We start from the raw sequence: 20,482 nt of genomic DNA, 5'->3' as shown, positions 1-20,482 counted from the left end.
AAAGAATAAATAATCTGCATTATCTATTGGTGCTATGATTATGCATGTAGAACATCTAAAAAAGTCTAAAAATAATTATTATAACAAACAAGTTTATTAAGATTGCTAGACACAAAACTAATGCAACAAAATCATCAGTATTCTATATGCTGAGAATAAGCAGTTAGACCATGAGATTTTAAAAATATATTATTTGCAATAATATTTTTAAAATATGAAGAACTTGGCTGGGTGCAGTGGCTCATGCCTGTAATCCCAGCACTTTGGGAGGCCAAGGTGGGCAGATCACTTGAGGTCAGGAGTTCGAGACCAGTCTGGCCAACATGGTGAAACCCTGTCTCTACTAAAAATATAATTAGCCTAGTGTGGTGGTGTGTGCCTTTAACCCCAGCTACTCTGGAGGCTGAGGCAGGAAAATCGCTTGAATCTGGGAGGTAGAAGTTGCAGTGAGCCAAGACTGTGCCACTGCACTTCAGCCTGCAACAGAGCAAGACTCTGTCTCAAAATATATACATATATATGTATATATGAAGAACTTATAGGGGAAAATTTAACAGAGGATGGGCCATATGTTCAGAGAGAAAATCATAAAACTCTGAGAGATATCAGAGAAGCTGTAAACAAAATATACCGTATCATGCACTGGATGATTCAATATTGTGAAGATATCAATTATTCCCAGTCATTTACGTGCTAAATGCAATACCAACCAAAATTTCATCAACTTGATAAAAAAGATTCCAAAATTTAGGTGTAGACGTTCAAATATTCAAAAATAGCCAAGACACTCTTGAAGAACAAAGAGGGAAGACTTGATCTACAAGAAATAAAGACATTATGAAATAATATTAATTGAGGGCCGGGCACTGTGGCTCACGCCTGTAATCTCAGCACTTTGGGAGGCCGAGGCGGCTGGATCACCTGAGGTCAGGAGTTCGCGACCAGCCTGACCAACATGGAGAAACCCCGTCTCTACTAAAAACACAAAATTAGCCAGGCATGGTGGCGCATGCCTGTATTCCCAGCTACTTGGGAGGCTGAGGCAGGAGAATCACTTGAACCTGGGAGGCGGAGGTTGTGATGAGCTGAGATTGCGCCATTGCACTCCAGCCTGGGCAACAAGAGTGAAACTCCATCTCAAAAAAAAAACATTAAAAAAAAAAAGAAATAATACTAATTGAGATAATGAGCATTGGTGCAGGGTGAGACAACTGGGCCACTGAAACAGAACAGACATATTTACTATAAGTCAGAGATATCACTGCAGATCAGTAAGGAAAGGCCAACTTTTGATAACTGGTTCTGGGACAGTGGATATCCATTAAAAGAAACTAATCTTGGCCGGTCGCGGTGGCTCAAGCCTGTAATACCAGCACTTTGGGAGGCCGAGACGGGCGGATCACGAGGTCAGGAGATCGAGACCATCCTGGCTAACACGGTGAAACCCCGTCTCTACTGAAAAAAAATACAAAAAACTAGCCGAGTGAGGTGGCGGGCGCCTGTAGTCCCAGCTACTTGGGAGGCTGAGGCAGGAGAACGGCGTGAACCCGGGAGGCAGAGCTTGCAGTGAGCTGAGATCCAGCCACTGCACTCCAGCCTGGGTGATAGAGCGAGACTCCGTCTCAAAAAAAAAAAAAACAAAAAAACCTAATCTTGACCTCTATTTCATACCATACCTCAAGGTGAAAGACAAAACTAAAAAGCTTTGAACATAAACAGAATATCTTCATGACCTTGGGGGTAGGGAAGGGTTGCTTAAATAAGGCACAAAAAGTACAAACCATAAAAGAATAAGTTGATAAATATAACCACCTTAAAATTAGGAACTTTTGTTTATCTGAAGACATGATAAAGAAAGTGCAAAGGGGCTGGGTGCAGTGGCTCATGCCTGTAATCCCAGCACTTTGGGAGGCTGAGGTGGGAGGATCACTTGAGCCCAGAAGTTTGAGACCAGTCTGGGCAGCATAGCAAGACCTCATCTCTACAAAAATAAGTTTAAAAAAAAAAAAAAAAAACCTGCGAGGGTAAAACCACCTACTCAAGCCTCAGCCATGGCGGACACCCTTCGACACCTAGGTGGCATAGCCTGCTACACCCCTAGGTTCCTTGGTATAGCCTATTTCTCCTAGGCTACAAACCTGTAGAGCATGTTACTATACTGAATACTTTAAGCAACTGTAACACAACGGAAGTATTTGTGTATCTTAAGAAATCTAGGATTTGCTGGCAAGATGGCCGAATAGGAACAGCTCCCATCTGCGACTCCCAGTAAGACTGATGCAGAAGGTGGGTGATTTCTGCATTTCCAACTGAGGTACCCGGTTTATCTCATTGGGACTGGTTGGGCAGTGGGTGCAGCCCACGGAGGGCAAGCTGAAGCAGGGTGGGGCATCACCTCACCCAGGAAGTACAAGGGGTCGGGGGATATCCCCCACTAGTCAAGGGAAGCTGTGAGGGACTGTACCCTGAGGAACGGTGCACTCAAGCCCAGATATTGCGCTTTTCCCAAGATCTTCACAACCTGTAGACCAGGAGATTCCCTCTGGTGCCTACGCCACCAGGGCCCTGGGTTTCAAGCACAAAACTGGGCAGCCATTTGGGCAGACACCGAGTTAGCTGCTGCAGGAGGGTTTTTTTTTTTTTTTTTTTTTCATACCCCAGTGGCACCTGGAACACCAGCAAGACAGAATCGTTCACTCCGCAGGCTGGGAGCGGTGGCTCACGCCTATAATCCCAGCACTTTGGGAGGCCAAGGTGGGCGGATCACGAGGTCGGGAGATCGAGACCAGCCTGACCAACATGGTGAAACCCCGTCTCTACTAAAAATGTAAAAATTAGCCGGGCGTGGAGACGCACACCTGTAATCCCAGCTATTCGGGAGGCTGGGTCAGGAGAATCGCTTGAACCCGGGAGGCAGGGGTTGCAGTGAGCAGAGAGGGCGCCACTGCACTCCAGCCTGGGCCACAGGGCGAGACTCCGTCTCAAAAAAAAAAAAAAAAAAAAACCAGAATCGTTCACTCCGCTGGAAAGAGGGCTGAAGCCAGAGAGCCATGTGGTCTGGCTCGGTGGGTCCCACCCCCACAGAGCTCAGCAAGCTAAGATCCACTGGCTTGAAATTCTCACTGCCAGCACAGCAGTCTGAGGTCGACCTGGGAGGCTTGAGCTTGGTAGTGGGAGGGGTGTCCGCCATTGCTGAGGCTTGAGTAGGTGGTTTTACCCTCACAGTGTAAACAAAGCCGCAGGGAAGTTCAAACTGGGCGGAGCCCACCGCAGCTCAGCAAGGTTGCTATGGCCAGATTGCCTATCTAGATTCCTCTCCTCTGGGCAGGGCATCTCTGAAAAAAAAGGCAGCAGCCCCAGTCAGGAACTTATAGATAAAATCCCTGGCCTGCACAGTGGCTCACGCCTGTAATCCCAGCACTTTGGGAGGCCGAGACAGGTGGAGCATTTGAAGTCAGGAGTTCGAGACTAGCCTGACTAACATGGTGAAACCCCATCTCTACTAAAATACAAAGAAAATTAGCCAGGCGTGGTGGCAGATGCCTGTAATCCCAGCTACTTGGGAGGCTGAGGGAGAAGAATTGCTTGAAGCCAGGAGGTGGAGGTTGCAGTAAGCCGAGATTGTGCCATTGCACTCTAGCCTGGGTGACAGAGTGCAATGTCTCTAAAAAAAAAAAAAAAAAAAACTCCCTGGGACAGAGCACCTGGGGGAAGGGGTGGCTTGGTCACGGCTTCAGCAGACTTAAACATCCCTGCCTGATGGCTCTGAACAGAACTCCCAGGACAACATTCGAGCTCTGATAAGGGTCAGACTGCCTCCTCAAGTGGGTCCCTGACCCCTATGTATCCTGACTGGGAGACACCTCCCATAGGGGCCAACAGACACCTCATACAGGAGAGCTCTTGCTGGCATCTGATGGATGCCCCTCTGGGATGAAGCTTCCAGAGGAAGGAACAGGCAGCAATCTTTGCTGTTCTGCAGTCTCCAGTGGTATCTGGATATCCAGGAAAACAGGCTCTGGAGTGGACCTCCAGCAAACTCCAGCAGAGTTGGAGTAGAGGGGCCTGACAGCTAGAAGGAAAACTAACAAACAGAAAGGAATAACATCAACATCAACAAAAAGGACGTCCACTCAGAGACCCCATCCGAAAGTCACCAACATCAGAGACCAAAAGTAGAGAAACTAACGCAAAAAGGCTGAAAAATTCCAAAAACCAGAATGCCTCTTCTCCTCCAAAGGATCACAACTCCTTGTGAGCAAGGGAACAAAACTGGACAGAGAGTGAGTTTGACAAATTGACAGAAGTAGGCTTCAGAAGGTGGGTAATAACAAACTCCTCTGAGCTACAGGAGCATGTTCTAACCCAATGCCAGGAAGCTAAGAACCTTGAAAAGAGGTTAGATGAATTGCTGACTAGAATAATCAGTTTAGAGAAGAACATAAATGACCTTATGGAGCTGAAAAACACAGCACGAGAACTTCGTGAAGCATATGCAAGTATCAATAGCCAAATTGATCAAGAAGAAGAAAGGATAACAGAGATTGAAGATCAACTTAATGAAATAAAGAGAGAAGACAAGATTAGAGAAAAAAGAATGAAAAGAAACAAACAAAACCTCCAAGAAATATGGGACTATGGCCAGGCGCGGTGGCTCAAGCCTGTAATCCCAGCACTTTGGGAGGCCGAGACGGGCAGATCACAAGGTCAGGAGATCGAGACCATCCTGGCTAACACGGTGAAACCCCATCTCTACTAAAAAGTACAAAAAACTAGCTGGGCGAGGTGGCCAGCACCTGTAGTCCTAGCTACTTGGGAGGCTGAGGCAGGAGAATGGCGTGAACCCGGGAGGCAGAGCTTGCAGTGAGCTGAGATCCGGCCACTGCACTCCAGCCTGGGCGACAGAGCGAGACTCCATCTCAAAAAAAAAAAAAAGAAAAAAAGAAATATGGGACTATGTGAAAAGACCAAATCTACGTTTGATTGGTGTACCTGAAAGTGACAGGGAGAATGGAATCAAGATGGAAAACACTCTTCAGGATATTATCCAGGAGAACGTCCCCAACCTAGCAAGACAGGCCAACATTCAAATTCAGGAAATACAGAGAACACCACAAAATCAATGTGCAAAAATCACAAGCATTCCTACACAGACAAACAGAGCCAAATCATGAGTGAACTCCCCTTCACATTTGCTACAAAGAGAACAAAATACATAGGAATACAACTTACAAGGGATGTGAAAGACCTCTTCAAGGAGAATAACCACTGCTCAAGGAAATAAGAGAGAACAAAAATAAATGGAAAAACATTCCATGCTCATGGATAGGAAGAATCAATATAGTGAAAATGGCCATACTGCCCAAAGTAATTTATAGATTCAATGCTATTCCCATCAAGCTACCATTGACTTCCTTCACAGAATTGGAAAAAACTACTTTAAATTTCCTATGGAACCCAAAAAGAGCCCGCATAGCCAAGACCTTCCTAAGCCAAAAGAACAAAGCTAGAGGCATCACGCTACCTGACTTCAAACTATACTACAAGGCTACAGTGACCAAAACAGTATGATACTGGTACCAAAATAGAGATATGGACCAAATGGAACAGAACAGAGCCCTCAGGAATAATACCACACATCTACAACCATCTGATCTTTGACAAACCTGAAAAAATAAGAAATGGGGAAAGGATCCCCTATTTAATAAACGGTGCTGGGAAAACTGGCTAGCCATATGTAGAAAGCTGAAACTGGATCCCTTCCTTACACCTTATACAAAAATTAACTCAAGATGGATTAAAGACTTAAATGTTGGACCTAAAACTATAAAAAACCTAGATGAAAACTTAGCAATACCATTCAGGACATAGGCACGGGCAAGGACTTCGTGTCTAAAACACCAAAAGCAATGGCAACAAAAGCCAAAATTGACAAATGGGATCTAATTAAACTAAAGGGCTTCTGCACAACAAAAGAAACTATCATCAGAGTGAACAGGCAACCTACAGAATAGGAGAAAATTTTTGCAATCTATCCACCTGACAAAGGGCTAATATCCAGAATCTACAAAGAACTTAAACAAATTTACAAGAAAAAAACAACGAGAACACATGGACACAGTGAGGGGAACATCACACACTGGGGTCTGTCAGGGGGTGGGGAGCTAGGGGAGGGATAGCATTAGGAGAAATACCTAATGTAGATGACGGGTTGATGGATGCAGCAAACCACCCTGACAAGTGTATACCTGCGTAACAAACCTGCACGTTCTGCATATGTACCCCAGAACTTAAAATATAATAAAAATTAAAAAAAGAAATCTAAACATAGAAAAGGTACAGTAAAAATATGGTGTAGTCGATTTTAAAAGGTATACCTGTAGAGTGTGTACTTCATGAATGGAGCCTGAAGGACTTGATGTTGCTCTGAGTGGGTCAGTGAGTGAGTGGTGAGCAAATGTGATGGCCTAAGACATTACTGTACACTACTGTAGACTTTATCAACACTGTTCACTTAGGCTGCACTAAATTTATGCAAAAATATTTTTCTTTCTTCAATAATAAATTAACCTTAGCTTACTGTAAAAAAAAAAAAAATGTGAAAAGGTAATATTTATGTGTTCTGTGTTCAGGAAACCAGGAGGAATGGATTTTGCTGAAACTGGAATACATGGGTAGATAAGGCTAGAGAGATAGGCAGGAGCCAAGCCAACAATACCAGGCTACCACCAATTGCTGGGGTAGGCAAGAGCAGGCATCATCCTGGGTGTTTGGAGCTTCTTTTCATGTTCCCTAAGTTGGGGTGTGTTGGGGGGGATGATACAGGGAGAAATTCTGATTAAGACTTACATCTATTCCTTTGCCTTCTTTTCAAGAAGTCATACTTGTCCATCCCTCCTGGACAGGGTCTGTTCTGTTTGCTGCTAAGCTCCTTTCTTATCTCTCTCACCTACTGAACATATACTGTGTTCTGGGAGCTTTGAATGCATCATCTTGTTTATCCTCATGAGATGGTCTAATAATGAAGAAAGCATGTTTTGGCATTCAACTCACCTGGGTGTGAGTCCCAGCTCTGCCTTTTACTAGCTGGATGTCTTTGAGCAGCTCCGTTCACTGTTCTGTGCTTCTGTGTCCTCATCTGCAAAATGGGAATGATGGCTATTTCTTCAGATTGCCCTCCCTCCCTTTTTTCTCTCCCTCCCTCCCTTCCTTCCTTCCTCCCTCCCTCCTTCCCCCCTCCTTCTCTCCTTTCTTCTTTCTCTTTCTTTCTTTCTTTCTTTCTCTTTCTCTCTTTCTTCTTTCCTTCTTTCTTTTTTCTCCTTCCTTCCTTCCTTCCTTCCCTCCTTCCTTCCTTCCCTCCTTCCTTCCTTCCCTCCTTCCTTCCTTCCCTCCTTCCTTCCTTCCTTTCTTCCTTCCTTCCTCTCTCTCTCTCTGTCTGTCTTTCAACAGGGTCTTGCTATATTACCCAGGCTGGTCTCAAACTCCTGGACTCAGGCAATCCTCCCAGCTTGGCCTCCCAAAGTGCTAGGATTACAGGCCTGAGCACCTGGCCCGGACTTTCTTCAGACTTTTCACAGGGTACTAGTGAGAAAAAAATACATGGACTCTGCTTACTTAATACTGTGACTGGCACATGACAAGCTCTTCGCACACGTTATTGCTATTATTCCACATCCTAAGGGGGAAGTGCCTTTGAAGGGTCCACGCTCTTTTGTTACCCAAATTAGGCCAGGTTGCTTAAACTGCCGTTCTCCAGTAGCTAAAAACGGGTGGGAAAGCCTGGTCCTCTGAAGTCCAGCTGGGCACACGGCCAGTCCCTGGCCTGTCCCTGCTCCTGCTGCCCTGGCAAGGCCTCCCTTACCCACTGGGGCTGCACCAGCACTGGCCCCGGCTCAGCTTCCTGTCTCCCTTATCTTCCTCCAGCATGTGCTGTCTGGAGTAGGAAACACTACCGCTTGCTTCCCTCATTTCCCTTTGCTCAACAGGACCCTCATTTTTTAGGTCTCAGTCAAATCCCAGCTGCTGGCCTGGTGCCCACTCTGTGATTTTCTACACCTCAGCCACCCAGCCCAGATGCAGTGTAGGCCCTGGCTCCAATAGCAGCATTTCTCTTTTCTTCCCCACCCCCATCCCTGGGTTTAGAATGAGAAAATGCTCAAGTTGCCCCTCTCCCAACACTCTTATTTTCTCTGTTCCCCAGGGCCTCCACACTTCCATCTTTTTTTTTTTTTTTTTTTTTTTTTTTTTTTGAGACAGAGTCTTGCTCAGTTGCTCAGGCTAGAGTGCAGTGGCAGGATCTTAGCTCACTGCAAGCTCCGCCACCCAGGTTCAAGTGATTCTCCCACCTCAACCTCCTGAATAGCTGGGATTACAGGTGCGCCACCATGCCCAGCTAATTTTTGTATTTTTAGTAGTTTTTACCATGTTGCCCAGGCTGATCTCAAACTCCTGACCTCAGGTGATCCATCCACCTTGGCCTCCCAGAGCGCTGGGATTACAGGCATGCCCAACCCCATACTTTCTGAGTTCAAATCCTCACTCTGCACTTCCAAGCTGTGTGACCTTGGGCTACTTACTTAACTATTTTTCTGGGCTTTAATTTTTTCTTTTTCTTTTTTTTTTTTGTACAGAGGAAGCAGAGAAGGTTTCATCAGGTTATCCAGGTTAGTCTCAAACTCCTGGGCTCAAGGGATCCTTCTGCCTGGGCCTCCCAAAATGCTGGGATTACAGGCATGAGCCGCCATGCCCAGTTTTTTTGGTGGTTGTTTTGTTTTGTTTGAGACAGGGTCTCTTTCTGTCACCCAGGCTGGGGTGCAGAGGCACAGACATAGCTCACTGTAGCCTTGACCTTTTGACATCTGGGCTCAAGCCATACTCCTGCCTCAGCCTCCCGAGTAGATGGGATCACAGGTGTGTACCACCATGCCTGGCTAATTAAAAAAAATTTTTTTTTGTAGAGATGGAGTCTCATATGTTGCCATGCTGGTTACTGATTTACAGGCATGAGCCACTACACCCAATCAGCTTTAATTTTTTTTTTTTTTTTTTTGTCTGTAACATGGAAACAATGAGCATGGTCTGCTCCAGAGAAAGTGATTAAAGGCCTAGCACATAGTATGAATTTTAAGAATGTTTTATAACATATATATTAAACATTCAAGCATGTTGGAGGTATGTGTTCAAAAATGTATTGATGAAGAGTGCTCAAAATAATTTTTGAGACACTGTGGGGGGGGGTTAAATTCACAAACTTTGGCATCAGAGAGAGAGAAAGTTTCAAATTATAGCTTTTGCTGTGTGACCTTAGGTAAGTCACTTAACCTCTCTGAGCCTCAGTTTCTTTATTAGTAAAATGGTGATGCTAGTGAAACCCATTTTATAGGGCTAGCATAAGAATAAATTAAGATTATTTATGTAAAGAGCTGAACACTGTTCCTGGCCTGAAATAAGTGTTACCTATAATAATGGTATCATTGTCTCACTGTTCAATTTTCAGGGCTCTAGGATATGAGAGGGGTGCTTGGGAAATAGCTATTGCTGCTGCCATTTGTCCATGATGGATCTTAACCTGATTAGAAAGGCCTCGATGTGGCTGGCCCCCTGGGATTACAAATCCCAGCACTTTGGAAGGCCAAGACGGATGGATTACTTGAGGTCAGGAATTCGAGACCAGCCTGGCCAACATGATGAAACCCTATCACTACTAAAAATGCAAAAATTAGCCAGGCGTGGTGGCACCCACCTGTAAATCCCAGCTACTTGGGAGGCTGAGGCAGGAGAATTGCTTGAATCCAGGAGGCGGAGGTTGCACACTGCAGAGATCATACCGTTGCACTCCTGCTTGGGCAACAGAGCAAGACTCCATCTCAAAAAACAAAAAAGAAAGAAAGAAAGAAAAGGAAAGAAAGCCCTTGATGTTATGAGCGCTGTATAAGATAATGTGGGTGAAAGTGGACCCAGACCCTACCCACTTAGATCGAAGGCTCACAGCATTCAATTCCAAATTGGTTCAATCATACGCTCTCTTACCCTCTCTTACCCATCCCAAAGTACCCTTCAAGCCTTCAAGGGAGAAAAAAGTCAAAGCAAAAATATGCACAACCTCGCTAAGAGTCAGATAAATGCAAACTAAAACCAAAGAGAAATGCCATTTTACACCCAACCATCTGATAATGCCAAGAGCTGGCAAGGATGTGAAGTGAGGGAATTCTCATACGCTGCTGGGAATGTAAATTGGCACAACCTTTTTGTAAAACAGTTTGGCAATATCTAGTAAAACTGAAGATGCATATACCTTATTACTCAGAAATTCCACTCTTAAGTTTGCACCTACAAAAACTCCCACATATGCACAAGGACTCGTGTGTGAGAATGTTCATACCAGCACTGTTTGGTTTTTTTTTTGTTTTTTTTTTGTTTTGAGACGGAGTCTCACTGTGTCTCCCAGGCTGGAGTGCAGTGGCGCGATCTCGGCTCACTGCAAGCTCCGCCCCCCGGGTTCACGCCATTCTCCCGCCTCAGCCTCCCAAGTAGCTGGGACTACAGGCGCCCGCTACCGCGCCCGGCTAGTTTTTTGTATTTTTAGTAGAGACGGGGTTTCACCATGTTAGCCAGGATAGTCTCGATCTCCTGACCTTGTGATCCACCCGCCTCGGCCTCCCAAAGTGCTGGGATTACAGGCTTGAGCCACCGCGCCCGGCCAGCACTGTTTGTAATAGCAAAAAACTGGAAAAAAACTTAAATGTTCAGCAACAAGAGAATGGATACATAAATAATAATCTATTCCCAAAATTTATTTTTTTTTTTTTTTGAGACAGGGTCTCGCTCTGTTGCCCAGACTGGAGTGCAGTGGCATGATTATGGCTCACTGCAGTCTCAACCTCCCGGGCTCAAGCAATCCTCCTACCTCAGCCTCCTGAGTAGCTGGGACCACAGGCACACCCCACCACGCCCAGCTAATTTTATTTTATTTTTGTAGAGATGGGGGTTTCACTATGTTGCCCAAGCTGGTCTTGAACTCCTGGGCTCAAGTGATCCACCCACCTTGGCCTCCCAAAGTGCTGGGATTATACCTTCCCAGCTGGAATATTTTAAAGCAGTGAAAATGAATGGTCTACACATAGCCACATGAATGAATCTTATTAATATATTAAGTGAAAAAAGCAAAATGTACAGAGGAATACATACATTTTAATACCATTTATATAAAGCTCAAAATATATGAAATACCACTATCTATTGTTTAGGGATATATACATAAGTAGTGTAAGTATATAGAAATAAAAGGAAATGAAAAACATCAAATCTTCATTTTCATTTGAAGTGGTTACTTCAGGGGCTGTGGCAGGGAGAGAGAGATGCAACTGAGGAAGAGTCCATAGGGGGCTTCAACTATATTAGTAATATTGTATTTCTTATGCTGGGTGGTGGGGATAGGTATGTTTGAAATGTAATCCTTTAAGCGTGAAATAACTCTTCAGAAATGAAATATTTCAGGCTGTGCACAATGACTCACGCTTGTAATCCCAGCACTTTGGGAGGCTGAAGTGGGTGGATCACCTGAGGTCAGGAGTTTGAGACCAACCAGGCCAACATGGTGAAACCCCATCTCTACTAAAAATACAAAAATTAGCCAGGTGTGGTGGCAGGTGCCTGCAATGCCAGCAACTCAGGAGGCTGAGGCAGGAGAATCACTTGAATCCGGGAGGCGGAGGCTGCAATGCGCCGAAATCACGCCACTGCACTACAGCCTGGGAGACAGAGCAACACTCCATCTCAAAAAAAAAAAAAAAAAAGAAAAGAAAAGAAAAACAAAAAAGAAATGTTTCATAATTTTTAATAAAAGTCAAGACAATATAAATTGGTAGTGATTTAAGTCATTCTACTTTTCCTGAGGCCCAGTGCAGGAAAACAAAGTTCCTATCCCTCTTCCAACTAGACTATTTTGATAAGCTGCAAAAAGAAAAGACTTTGATGCTATTTCTTAGCCAGTTTGCAAGAGCTGAAAGGTAAGCATGGAAGCTCTTGCATATATTCAGTTCAGAGAATGGGTGCCTAGTTTACGTCCAGCCTTTGTCCCAGATTTCACTATGACGTCAACTTTCCAGGGAGAAGTATACAAAATAAAAAGTTTAAATCCCCCTCAGTCCTTTACCCAATCCCATTCCCCAGAGGTAATCTCTATTGACAGTACCCCTTCGGACATTTTCCCCACAAATACACACAGAAAGTTAATTTTGGCCAGGTGCAGTGGCTCCTGCCTATACCAGAGGATCGCTCGAGTGCAGAAGTTCAAGACCAGCCTGGGCAACATAGCGAGACCTTGTCTCTAGTAAAAATAAAAAAAAATTAGCTGGGTGTGGTGGCACAGTGGCACATACCTGTAGTCTCAGCTACTCAGGTGGTTGAGGTGGGAGAATCACTTGAGCCTGGGAGGTCAAGGCTGCAATGAGCTGTGATTGCTTCACTACACTACAGCCTGGGTGACAGAGCAAGACCGTGTCTCAAAAAAATAATAATTATATATATATATATATATATATATATATGAGGATGAAATTATATATGTATTATTTGAACAGAAGTGAAATCTTTTCTTTTTTTTTTTCAGACAGAATCTTGCTGCATCACCCAGGCTGGAGTGCCGTGGTACAACCTCGGCTCTCTGCAACCTCCACCTCCCAGGTTCAAGCGATTCTCATGCCTCAGTCTCCCAAGTAGCTGGGATTACAGGCATGCACCACCATGCCCAGCTAATTTTTGTATTTTTAGTAGAGACATTCGCCTTGTTGGCCAGGCTGGTCTCAAACTCCTGGCCTCAAGTGATCCACCCACCTCAGCCTCCCAAAGTACTGGGATTACAGGCATGAGACACTACGCCCAGTCAGAAGTGAAGTTTTTTTTTTGTTCTTTTTTTTTTTTTTTTTTTTTTTAGACAGAGTCTCGCTTAGTCGCCCAGGCTGGAGTGCAGTGGCACGATCTCGGCTCACTGCAAGCTCCGCCTCCCGGGTTCACGCCATTCTCCTGCCTCAGCCTCCCGAGTAGCTGGGACTACAGGCGCCTGCCGCCTCGCCGGGTTAATTTTTTGCATTTTTAGTAGAGACGGGGTTTCACCGTGTTAGCCAGGATGGTCTCGATCTCCTGACCTCGTGATCCGCCCGCCTCGGCCTCCCAAAGTGCTGGGATTACAGGCGTGAGCCACCGCGCCCGGCCAGAAGTGAAGTTTTTTAATTAAAAATTTTATTTTATTATTATTTTATTTATTTATTTATTTTTTGAGACAGAGTCTCACTCTGTTACCCAGGCTGGAGTGCAATGGCGTGAACTCGGCTCATGGCGACCTCCATCTCCCAAGCTCAAGCGATTCTCCTGCCTCAGTCTCCCAAGTACCTGAGATTACAGGCTCACGCCATCACACCCAGCTAATTTTTTTTGTATTTTTCGTAGAGATGGCGTTTCACCATGTTGGCCAGGCTGATCTTGAGCTCCTGACCTTGTGATCTGCCTGCCTCGGCCTCCCAAACTGCTGGGATTACAGGCGTGAGCCACCGTGCCTGACCAAGAAACAGGTTGTTTAGTGGTTCTGTGTGTGGTTGACACATAAATGGTCCTAAACTGTTCAAAATATTCTGCAACTTATTCTTGGACATCTATGTACATCATAACTATCTCATTCAGTCATTCACTTTGCTGATATTTATTATGTGATGTGCACTCTTCCAGGGAGACTACTGCACGAGATAAACGTCCTCCTTCCTCATAGAGATTACATTCTGGTGAAACTTTCAAACAATAAGCATGTAAATAAATAATATAATTTCATGTAGTACTAAGTAATATGATGAAAATAAAGTGGGGATTGGGCAGGGGAGGGTGTACTTTCTTTTAACTATTACATAGTATTCACAGTATGGATTAACATAGCTTGGGGGAGTGACTTTAAAACTTTTCTACTTGCTTCCTAAAGTAAGGAACACATTTTACACTGCTATCCAGAACTCATCATGGAAACATACACACAAAACCAAAGTACACATGTACAACTGAGCAAATATTTCATGATATAACACTTTCTCTTACTAAGGGTGATGCACTGAACTTTTGTATTCTGTTCTATTTCATTTTTTAAAAATGGTAACCATGACCTGCTAAATTGTTTTCATTGTCCACTAATAAATTATGACCTCAGTTTCAAAAATATTGCTTTAGGTAACCAATCATCTTCTGAGATTTATACAGATTGCTCATAATTCTCTCCTGTTTAAAAAAAAAATTGTTGCAGTGAACTGCTTTACACTCATTTTATGACTACTTCTGAGACCAAGATCCTTGATTACGTAATTGCTATTTACTTAAAATTCTGGTAAAATGTAGCCATTATACTGGAAAACTAAATTTTAATCTTGGATCTGTCACTACCATGATATATAAACTTTGGGCAAGTCCCTGCACCTCTCTGGACCTCCATTTCCCTATCAGCAACCTGCTGATCCTACACCCAGGAGTGTGTTCTAAGTTAACAGTAGATGCCCCACCCCCTGCATCAGCGTGGGCAGGACTTCTCACCAAGCCCTTCTCCCCCTTTTCCACTCCCTGTTCCTGGTTCCTAGGAAGCAGCCCATGGAGGAGGGAAAAGGCAGGTCTGGGCAGGAGGGCGCAATGAAGGGCGGGGCAGAGGGAGGGTAGGAGGGAGGCCAGCCCCCTAGTAGGAAATGAGACACAGCACGAATAACACTTTATAAGCCCGACACCCTCTTCCTCCTCCCATCTCCTGGCCTTCTTCCATCCTCCTCTGCCCAGACTCCGCCCCTCCCAGACGGTCCTCACTTCTCTTTTCCCTAGACTGCCGCCAGTGGAGCCCCCAGCCTGCCGGAGCGAGGAACCCAGGTCCAGAGCCTCAACTTCAGGATGTTGACAACATTACTGCCGATACTGCTGCTGTCTGACTGGGCCTTTTGTAGCCAAAACGCCTCAGATGGTGAGTCGGGGGCACATCTCCTGCCTCAGGATGGTTCTGGAGAATCTCATTCTATCTGGGTACGTGGCAAGACCACAGGATAGCTTATCTCACAGCATCTGTGTCTGCAGCTGGCTAGATCGCTCCACAGGGCAGGCAGAGTCTTGGGGACTGGTTTGTGTCTCAAAGCCAAGGTGAGTTAGTACATTTAAGCCCCTGAAAAGGGGGAGATGAAAGAGGCTAGGGGAAACAGGATGACTGGAAACCTGAGAAAGAAACCAGCAGAGAGGGTAGGAGAATCAGCCTCAGGGAGAGGGGAGAAAGGGGAACTGAGGGTGATGGTAGATAGGGGGTACATCTAGGGGAGACGGGAAGAGGCTCAGATGAGAAGAGAAATGGAGGGAATGGGAAGACACTGGGAAAACTGATGGAAGAACTGAGGGAAGACTGGGGCAGAGAGAGGTGAGGGGAGGCTAGGGAAAATGGAAGAAGACTGGGTGCAGCTGGTGGAACTTGAGAGAAAGAGATGCTGTGCCTAATAGAACTTATGGGCGATCAGGCTGCCTGAAGTGGCCCTGTTTAAGCAGAAAAGGGAGTTATTACCCTCCCTTATAAATTGCACAGGGGCCTCCTTTCCCCTCTCTCACAGTCCCCATAGCTTCAGTCTCCCCCTCAGAGAGGCAGCAAATAATAACCAGTATTCAATGGGTGCTCACTATGGTTAATACTTGGATTGACCCATTTAACTCGCACAAACCCCGAAAGGTGGGTAATATTATTACTATCTTCATTTTATAGAGGAGGAAACTGGGTCACAGAGTAGTTAAGGACCATGGGTTATCCATAAATATACTTATTCACATCTGCAGATACAAAACACAACTTCTCAAATGCAAACACAGACAGGACCCACTCACACACACAGATTTACAACCCTGGACTCATCCAAATGTGCTCTGGGCATCAACTCTGTGCCAGACTCTTTTCTGCGTGTAGGAAGCAGAGATCACCAGGCATGGTTCCATAGCCTAGAGGAGTCCATTGTAGCCTGTGTGTGTTTGAAGACAGTCAGGTAGAATCTAGTGAGATATTCACTAATATATGGTGGTCTGGGATCACTGAAACAGACCCACTGTGTCTTGTGGGGCATCAGAAAAAAATTTCCAAGGAGAGGGCAACTGAGCTGGGTCTTTTTTTTTTTTTTTTGAGATGGAGTCTCAGGCTGGAATAGAGTGGCACAATCTCAGCTAACTGCAACCTCCACCTCCCAGGTTCAAGCGATTCTCCTGCCTCAGCCTCCTGAGTAGCTGGGACTACAGGCATATACCACCACGTCTGGCTAATATTTGTACTTTTAGTACAGATGGGATTTCTCCATGTTGGCCAGGCTGGTCTTGAATCCCTGACCTCAAATGATCCACCCGCCTCGGCCTCCCAAAGTGCTGAGATTACAGGCATGAGCCACTGTGCCCAGTCTCTAAGCTGGGTCTTAAATCATGAATAAACTCCGCTAGGCAGAAAAAGGGAGGCAGAGTAATCCTGACATGCTATTCATGTGTCAGCCAAAGGCAGCATGAGGAACCCCAACTAGTTTGATATATAAGCAGTGGGAAGCGGCCAGAAAAGGCAGCAGGGGCCAGGTATCTAGCAGCCTTAAATGCCAGGCTAAAGACTCTGGACTTGATCCTGTGGGGAGGCAGTGTAGCAGAATGGCTAAGAGTACTGGACTTGACTGCCTACATGCAAACCTTGGCTCTGCCGCACTATCTCTGCCTCAGTTTCCCATGTAGACTGGGGTTAATAATAGTAGCTACGAGCCCAGATCGCGCCACTGCACTCCAGCCTGGGCGACAGAGCAAGACTCCGTCTCAAAAAAAAAATAATAATAATAATAATAATAGTAGCTACCGCATTAAGCCATTTGGGAAAGGCACAAAGATAATAATGTATGTAAAGCCCATTGCCCAGGTTATAATAAGCACCTAATGGACATTGGCTATGATTATTTTTGATTAATGAAGGGGAGGGGGTTATGGCACTGGAAGATTTTAAGTAGGAAAAGGACATGATCTCATCCCTGGGTCAGGTGGAGGTCGGAATAGAGAATGGGGAGATGTAGAAAGGTACTACCCCCGTCCAGATGAGACGGGTGAATCCTGAATCAGGGCAGTGGAAGGGGAGACAGAGAACAGGCGATGGAACTGGGATTTTATTCAGGTCAGGATTTGTTAACCATTTGTTCCGTTGGTTAACAGGAAACGGGGGGAGGGAGAGCCGAGGGTGAAAAAGGAAGCAGAAAGGAGTGTCTCTTCCACTGCAGGCCTCAGTTTCCTCATCTGTAAAACGGAGATAATAATCCCTGTCCTGCCCTCCTGGCAGAGTTACTGTGAGCGTCAAATGGGAGAAGCGGTGGGAGGGCACATTATAGTTTATGAAGGGTCGAGAAGGTGGGCGGCCAGCCTCAAGGTAGGGGGTTATTATCTTCCGCTGCCCGCCGCCCCCTCCCACGCCGGCCCAGGCTGACGCTGACTCTGCCCGCAGGCCTCCAAAGCCTTCATATGCTCCAGATCTCCTACTTCCGTGACCCGTATCACGTGTGGTACCAGGGCAACGCGTCGCTGGGGGGACACCTGACACACGTGCTGGAAGGCCCAGGCACCAACGCCACGATCCTCCAGCTGCAGCCCTTGCAGGAGCCCGAGAGCTGGGCGCGCATGCAGAGTGGCCTGCAGGCCTACCTACTCGAGTTCCACGGCCTCGTGCGCCTGGTGCACCAGGAGCGGACCTTGGCCTGTGAGTGGGCACGCAGCGGGGGCGGGGTCTGGGCGGGGCTGGTGGGGGCGGGGCCTGACTGGTGGAGGCGGGCTGGGGCTTGCAGGGACTGGGCCGCCACTGGAGCTCGGTGGCGCCTGGGCCTTTGAAAATTGCTGGGTGGGGGCTGGAGAGAGGCAGGTGTCCCCGCTAAGAAAGCCCCGACTCGGGCGGTCGGCCTGCTGGCATAACCTCTTGGGGTAGACCCTGTTGGGAGGCCCTCACACCGTGACACCGAAGGTGCCCTGAAAACTCCTCACCCCTCACCTCACAGTCCTCCAACTCCTTTTCTTCATAGATCCCCGTCCTTCTCTTCCCACACCCCCAGCACTTCACTCTCCACCCTCCAGCCACCTCTCCTCATACAAGCTGATGACTTCGCTCTTAGCTCCACTCATGACCCCAACTTCTCCCCCAAAGACCCCAGTTCTTCTCTGAAAGCCCCACTCCCTCCCCATCACAACCCCAACTCCTTCTTCTCAAAGACCCTAGTTTCTTTTCTCAAAGTACCACTCCGTCCCTCACCCCGATCATAGCCTTTAACTCCTTTCTCTCCTAGTCCCCCACTGCACCCACCTTTTTTTTTTTTCTTTCTGAGAGAGAGTCTTGCTCTGTCGTCCAGACTGGAGTGCAGTGGCCCGATCTCGGTTCACTGCAACCTCCGCCTCCCGGGTTCAAGCGATTCTTCTGCCTCAGCCTCCCAAGTAGCTGATATTACAGGTGCTCGCCACCAGGCCCGGCTATTTTTTTGTATTTTTAGTAGAGAGGGGGTTTCGCCATGTTGGCCAGGCTCGTCTGGAACTCCTGACCTCAGGCGATCCACCGCCCTGGCTTCCCAAAGTGCTGGGATTACAGGTGTGAGTCCCTGCCCCCCGCCGCCCAACCCCCATTTTTTTTTTTTTTTTCTATCACCAGTTGAACAAGGCCTGACAATTCCCTTTTTTCATCATAGTCCCTGGCCCCTTCTTTCTCAGCCTGTAACAGTCTAACCACAAACCCCTCCTCACAGCCCCAGGCCCTTCTCCCCACAGTTCCCTGACCTATAGACTCCCCTCTCCTCACAGCACTGACTCTCACCTTCCTATGTTCTTTTCCCCTTGCTGGGCCTCCTCCCACACCTGGCACCCTCTCTGCACAGTCCCCTGACCCTGACTCTCTATCCACAGTTCCTCTGACCATCCGCTGCTTCCTGGGCTGTGAGCTGCCTCCCGAGGGCTCTAGAGCCCATGTCTTCTTCGAAGTGGCCGTGAACGGGAGCTCCTTTGTGAGTTTCCGGCCGGAGACAGCCTTGTGGCAGGCAGACACCCAGGTCCCCTCCAAAGTGGTCACCTTCATCTTGCAGCAGCTCAATGCCTACAACCGCACTCGGTATGAACTGCGGGAATTCCTGGAGGACACCTGTGTGCAGTATGTGCAGAAACATATTTCCATGGAAAACATGAAAGGTATGATGGGACTGGGGCCCAGGCCTGCAAGCTGGGGAGAGGGCGGGTTCCAGACAAATGGATGGACCTGAAGAATGGATGCCTAGAGCAACAAGAGGCCCACAGCTGGGGGTTTGGGACAGAACACACTCAACTTAAGTCAGTTGGTAAACGGGTCCCTTTCTCCTGGGGCAGAAATGCTTTGGGGTTTGACTCAAATCATGGACTCCTTGGGGGTCTATTCTTCAGGCTAACTCTCTGCATGTTCTGCAGGGAGCCAAACAAGCCGCTCCTACACTTCGCTGGTCCTGGGCGTCCTGGTGGGCAGTTTCATCATTGCTGGTGTGGCTGTAGGCATCTTCCTGTGCACAGGTGGACGGCGATGTTGATTACTCTCCAGCCCCCTCAGGAGGGGCTGGACTGATGGAGGCTGGCAAGGGAAAGTTTCAGCTCACTGTGAAGCCAGACTCCCCCACTGAAACACCAGAAGGTTTGGAGTGACAGCTCCTTTCTTCTCCCACATCTGCCCACTGAAGATTTGAGGGAGGGGAGATGGAGAGGAGAGGTGGACAAAGTACTTGGTTTGCTAAGAAACTAAGAACCTGTATGCTTTGGTGAATTAGTCTGATAAGTGAATGTTTATCTATCTTTGTGGAAAACAGATAATGGAGTTGGGGCAGGGGGCCTATGGCCCATCCTCCAAAGATAGACAGAATCACCTGAGGCATTCAAAAGCTGTAACCAAATAAACAAATCATCCACAATCAAAATACAACATTCAATGCTTCCAGGTGTGTCAGACTTGGAATGGGACACTGGTATAATAGGGTAGAAAGAAGTAACACAAAGAAGTGGTAGAAATGTAAAATCCAAGTCATATGGCAGTGATCGATTATTAATCAATTAATAATATTAATAAATATCTTATATTTAAAGCATTGTTATCTCCTCCACTTCGCAAAATTTTTGGAAAAGTAACCTATACCCATTTCTTCTGCTTCCTTATTTCTCACTCATTTTTTTTTTTTTTTTTTTTTGAGACAGAGTCTTGCTCTGTTGCCCAGGCTGGAGTGCAACAGCGTGATCTCAGCTCACTGGAACCTCTGCCTCCCAGATTCAAGTAATTCTCCTGCCTCAGCCTTCCAAGCAGCTGGGATTACAGATGCATGCCACCACACCCAGCTAATTTTTGTATTTTTAATAGAGATGGGGTTGCACCATGCTGGCTAGGCTGGTCTGGAACTCCTGACCTCGTGATCCGCCCACTTCAGCCTCCCACCATGCTAGGATT

General features: G+C 46.6%; 1 protein-coding gene across 2 annotated transcripts; it reads left to right on the top strand.

Annotated features, from left to right (window-relative positions):
- Positions 1-14,581: 14,581 nt before the first annotated feature.
- PROCR (protein C receptor) lies at positions 14,582-20,129 on the top strand. 2 transcript variants are annotated; one of them, XM_025400368.1, is made up of 5 exons: positions 14,582-14,639; positions 14,842-14,977; positions 17,498-17,749; positions 18,934-19,212; positions 19,465-20,129. In XM_025400368.1, exons 2-5 carry the CDS (start codon positions 14,908-14,910, stop codon positions 19,578-19,580), a joined length of 717 nt encoding a protein of 238 aa, XP_025256153.1. In that variant the 5' UTR covers positions 14,582-14,639; positions 14,842-14,907; the 3' UTR covers positions 19,581-20,129. The 2 variants fall into 2 exon arrangements, with proteins under 2 accessions (XP_025256153.1, XP_025256152.1); XM_025400367.1 differs by lacking the exon at positions 14,582-14,639 and having other exon boundaries at positions 14,684-14,977.
- Positions 20,130-20,482: the final 353 nt, after the last annotated feature.

Source organism: Theropithecus gelada, chromosome 10 (genome assembly GCF_003255815.1).
Source record: "Theropithecus gelada isolate Dixy chromosome 10, Tgel_1.0, whole genome shotgun sequence".
NCBI classification, from domain to species: domain Eukaryota; kingdom Metazoa; phylum Chordata; class Mammalia; order Primates; family Cercopithecidae; genus Theropithecus; species Theropithecus gelada.
The sequence above is the reverse complement of the archived record's forward strand: the minus strand, read 5'-3'. Positions and strand labels throughout refer to the sequence as shown.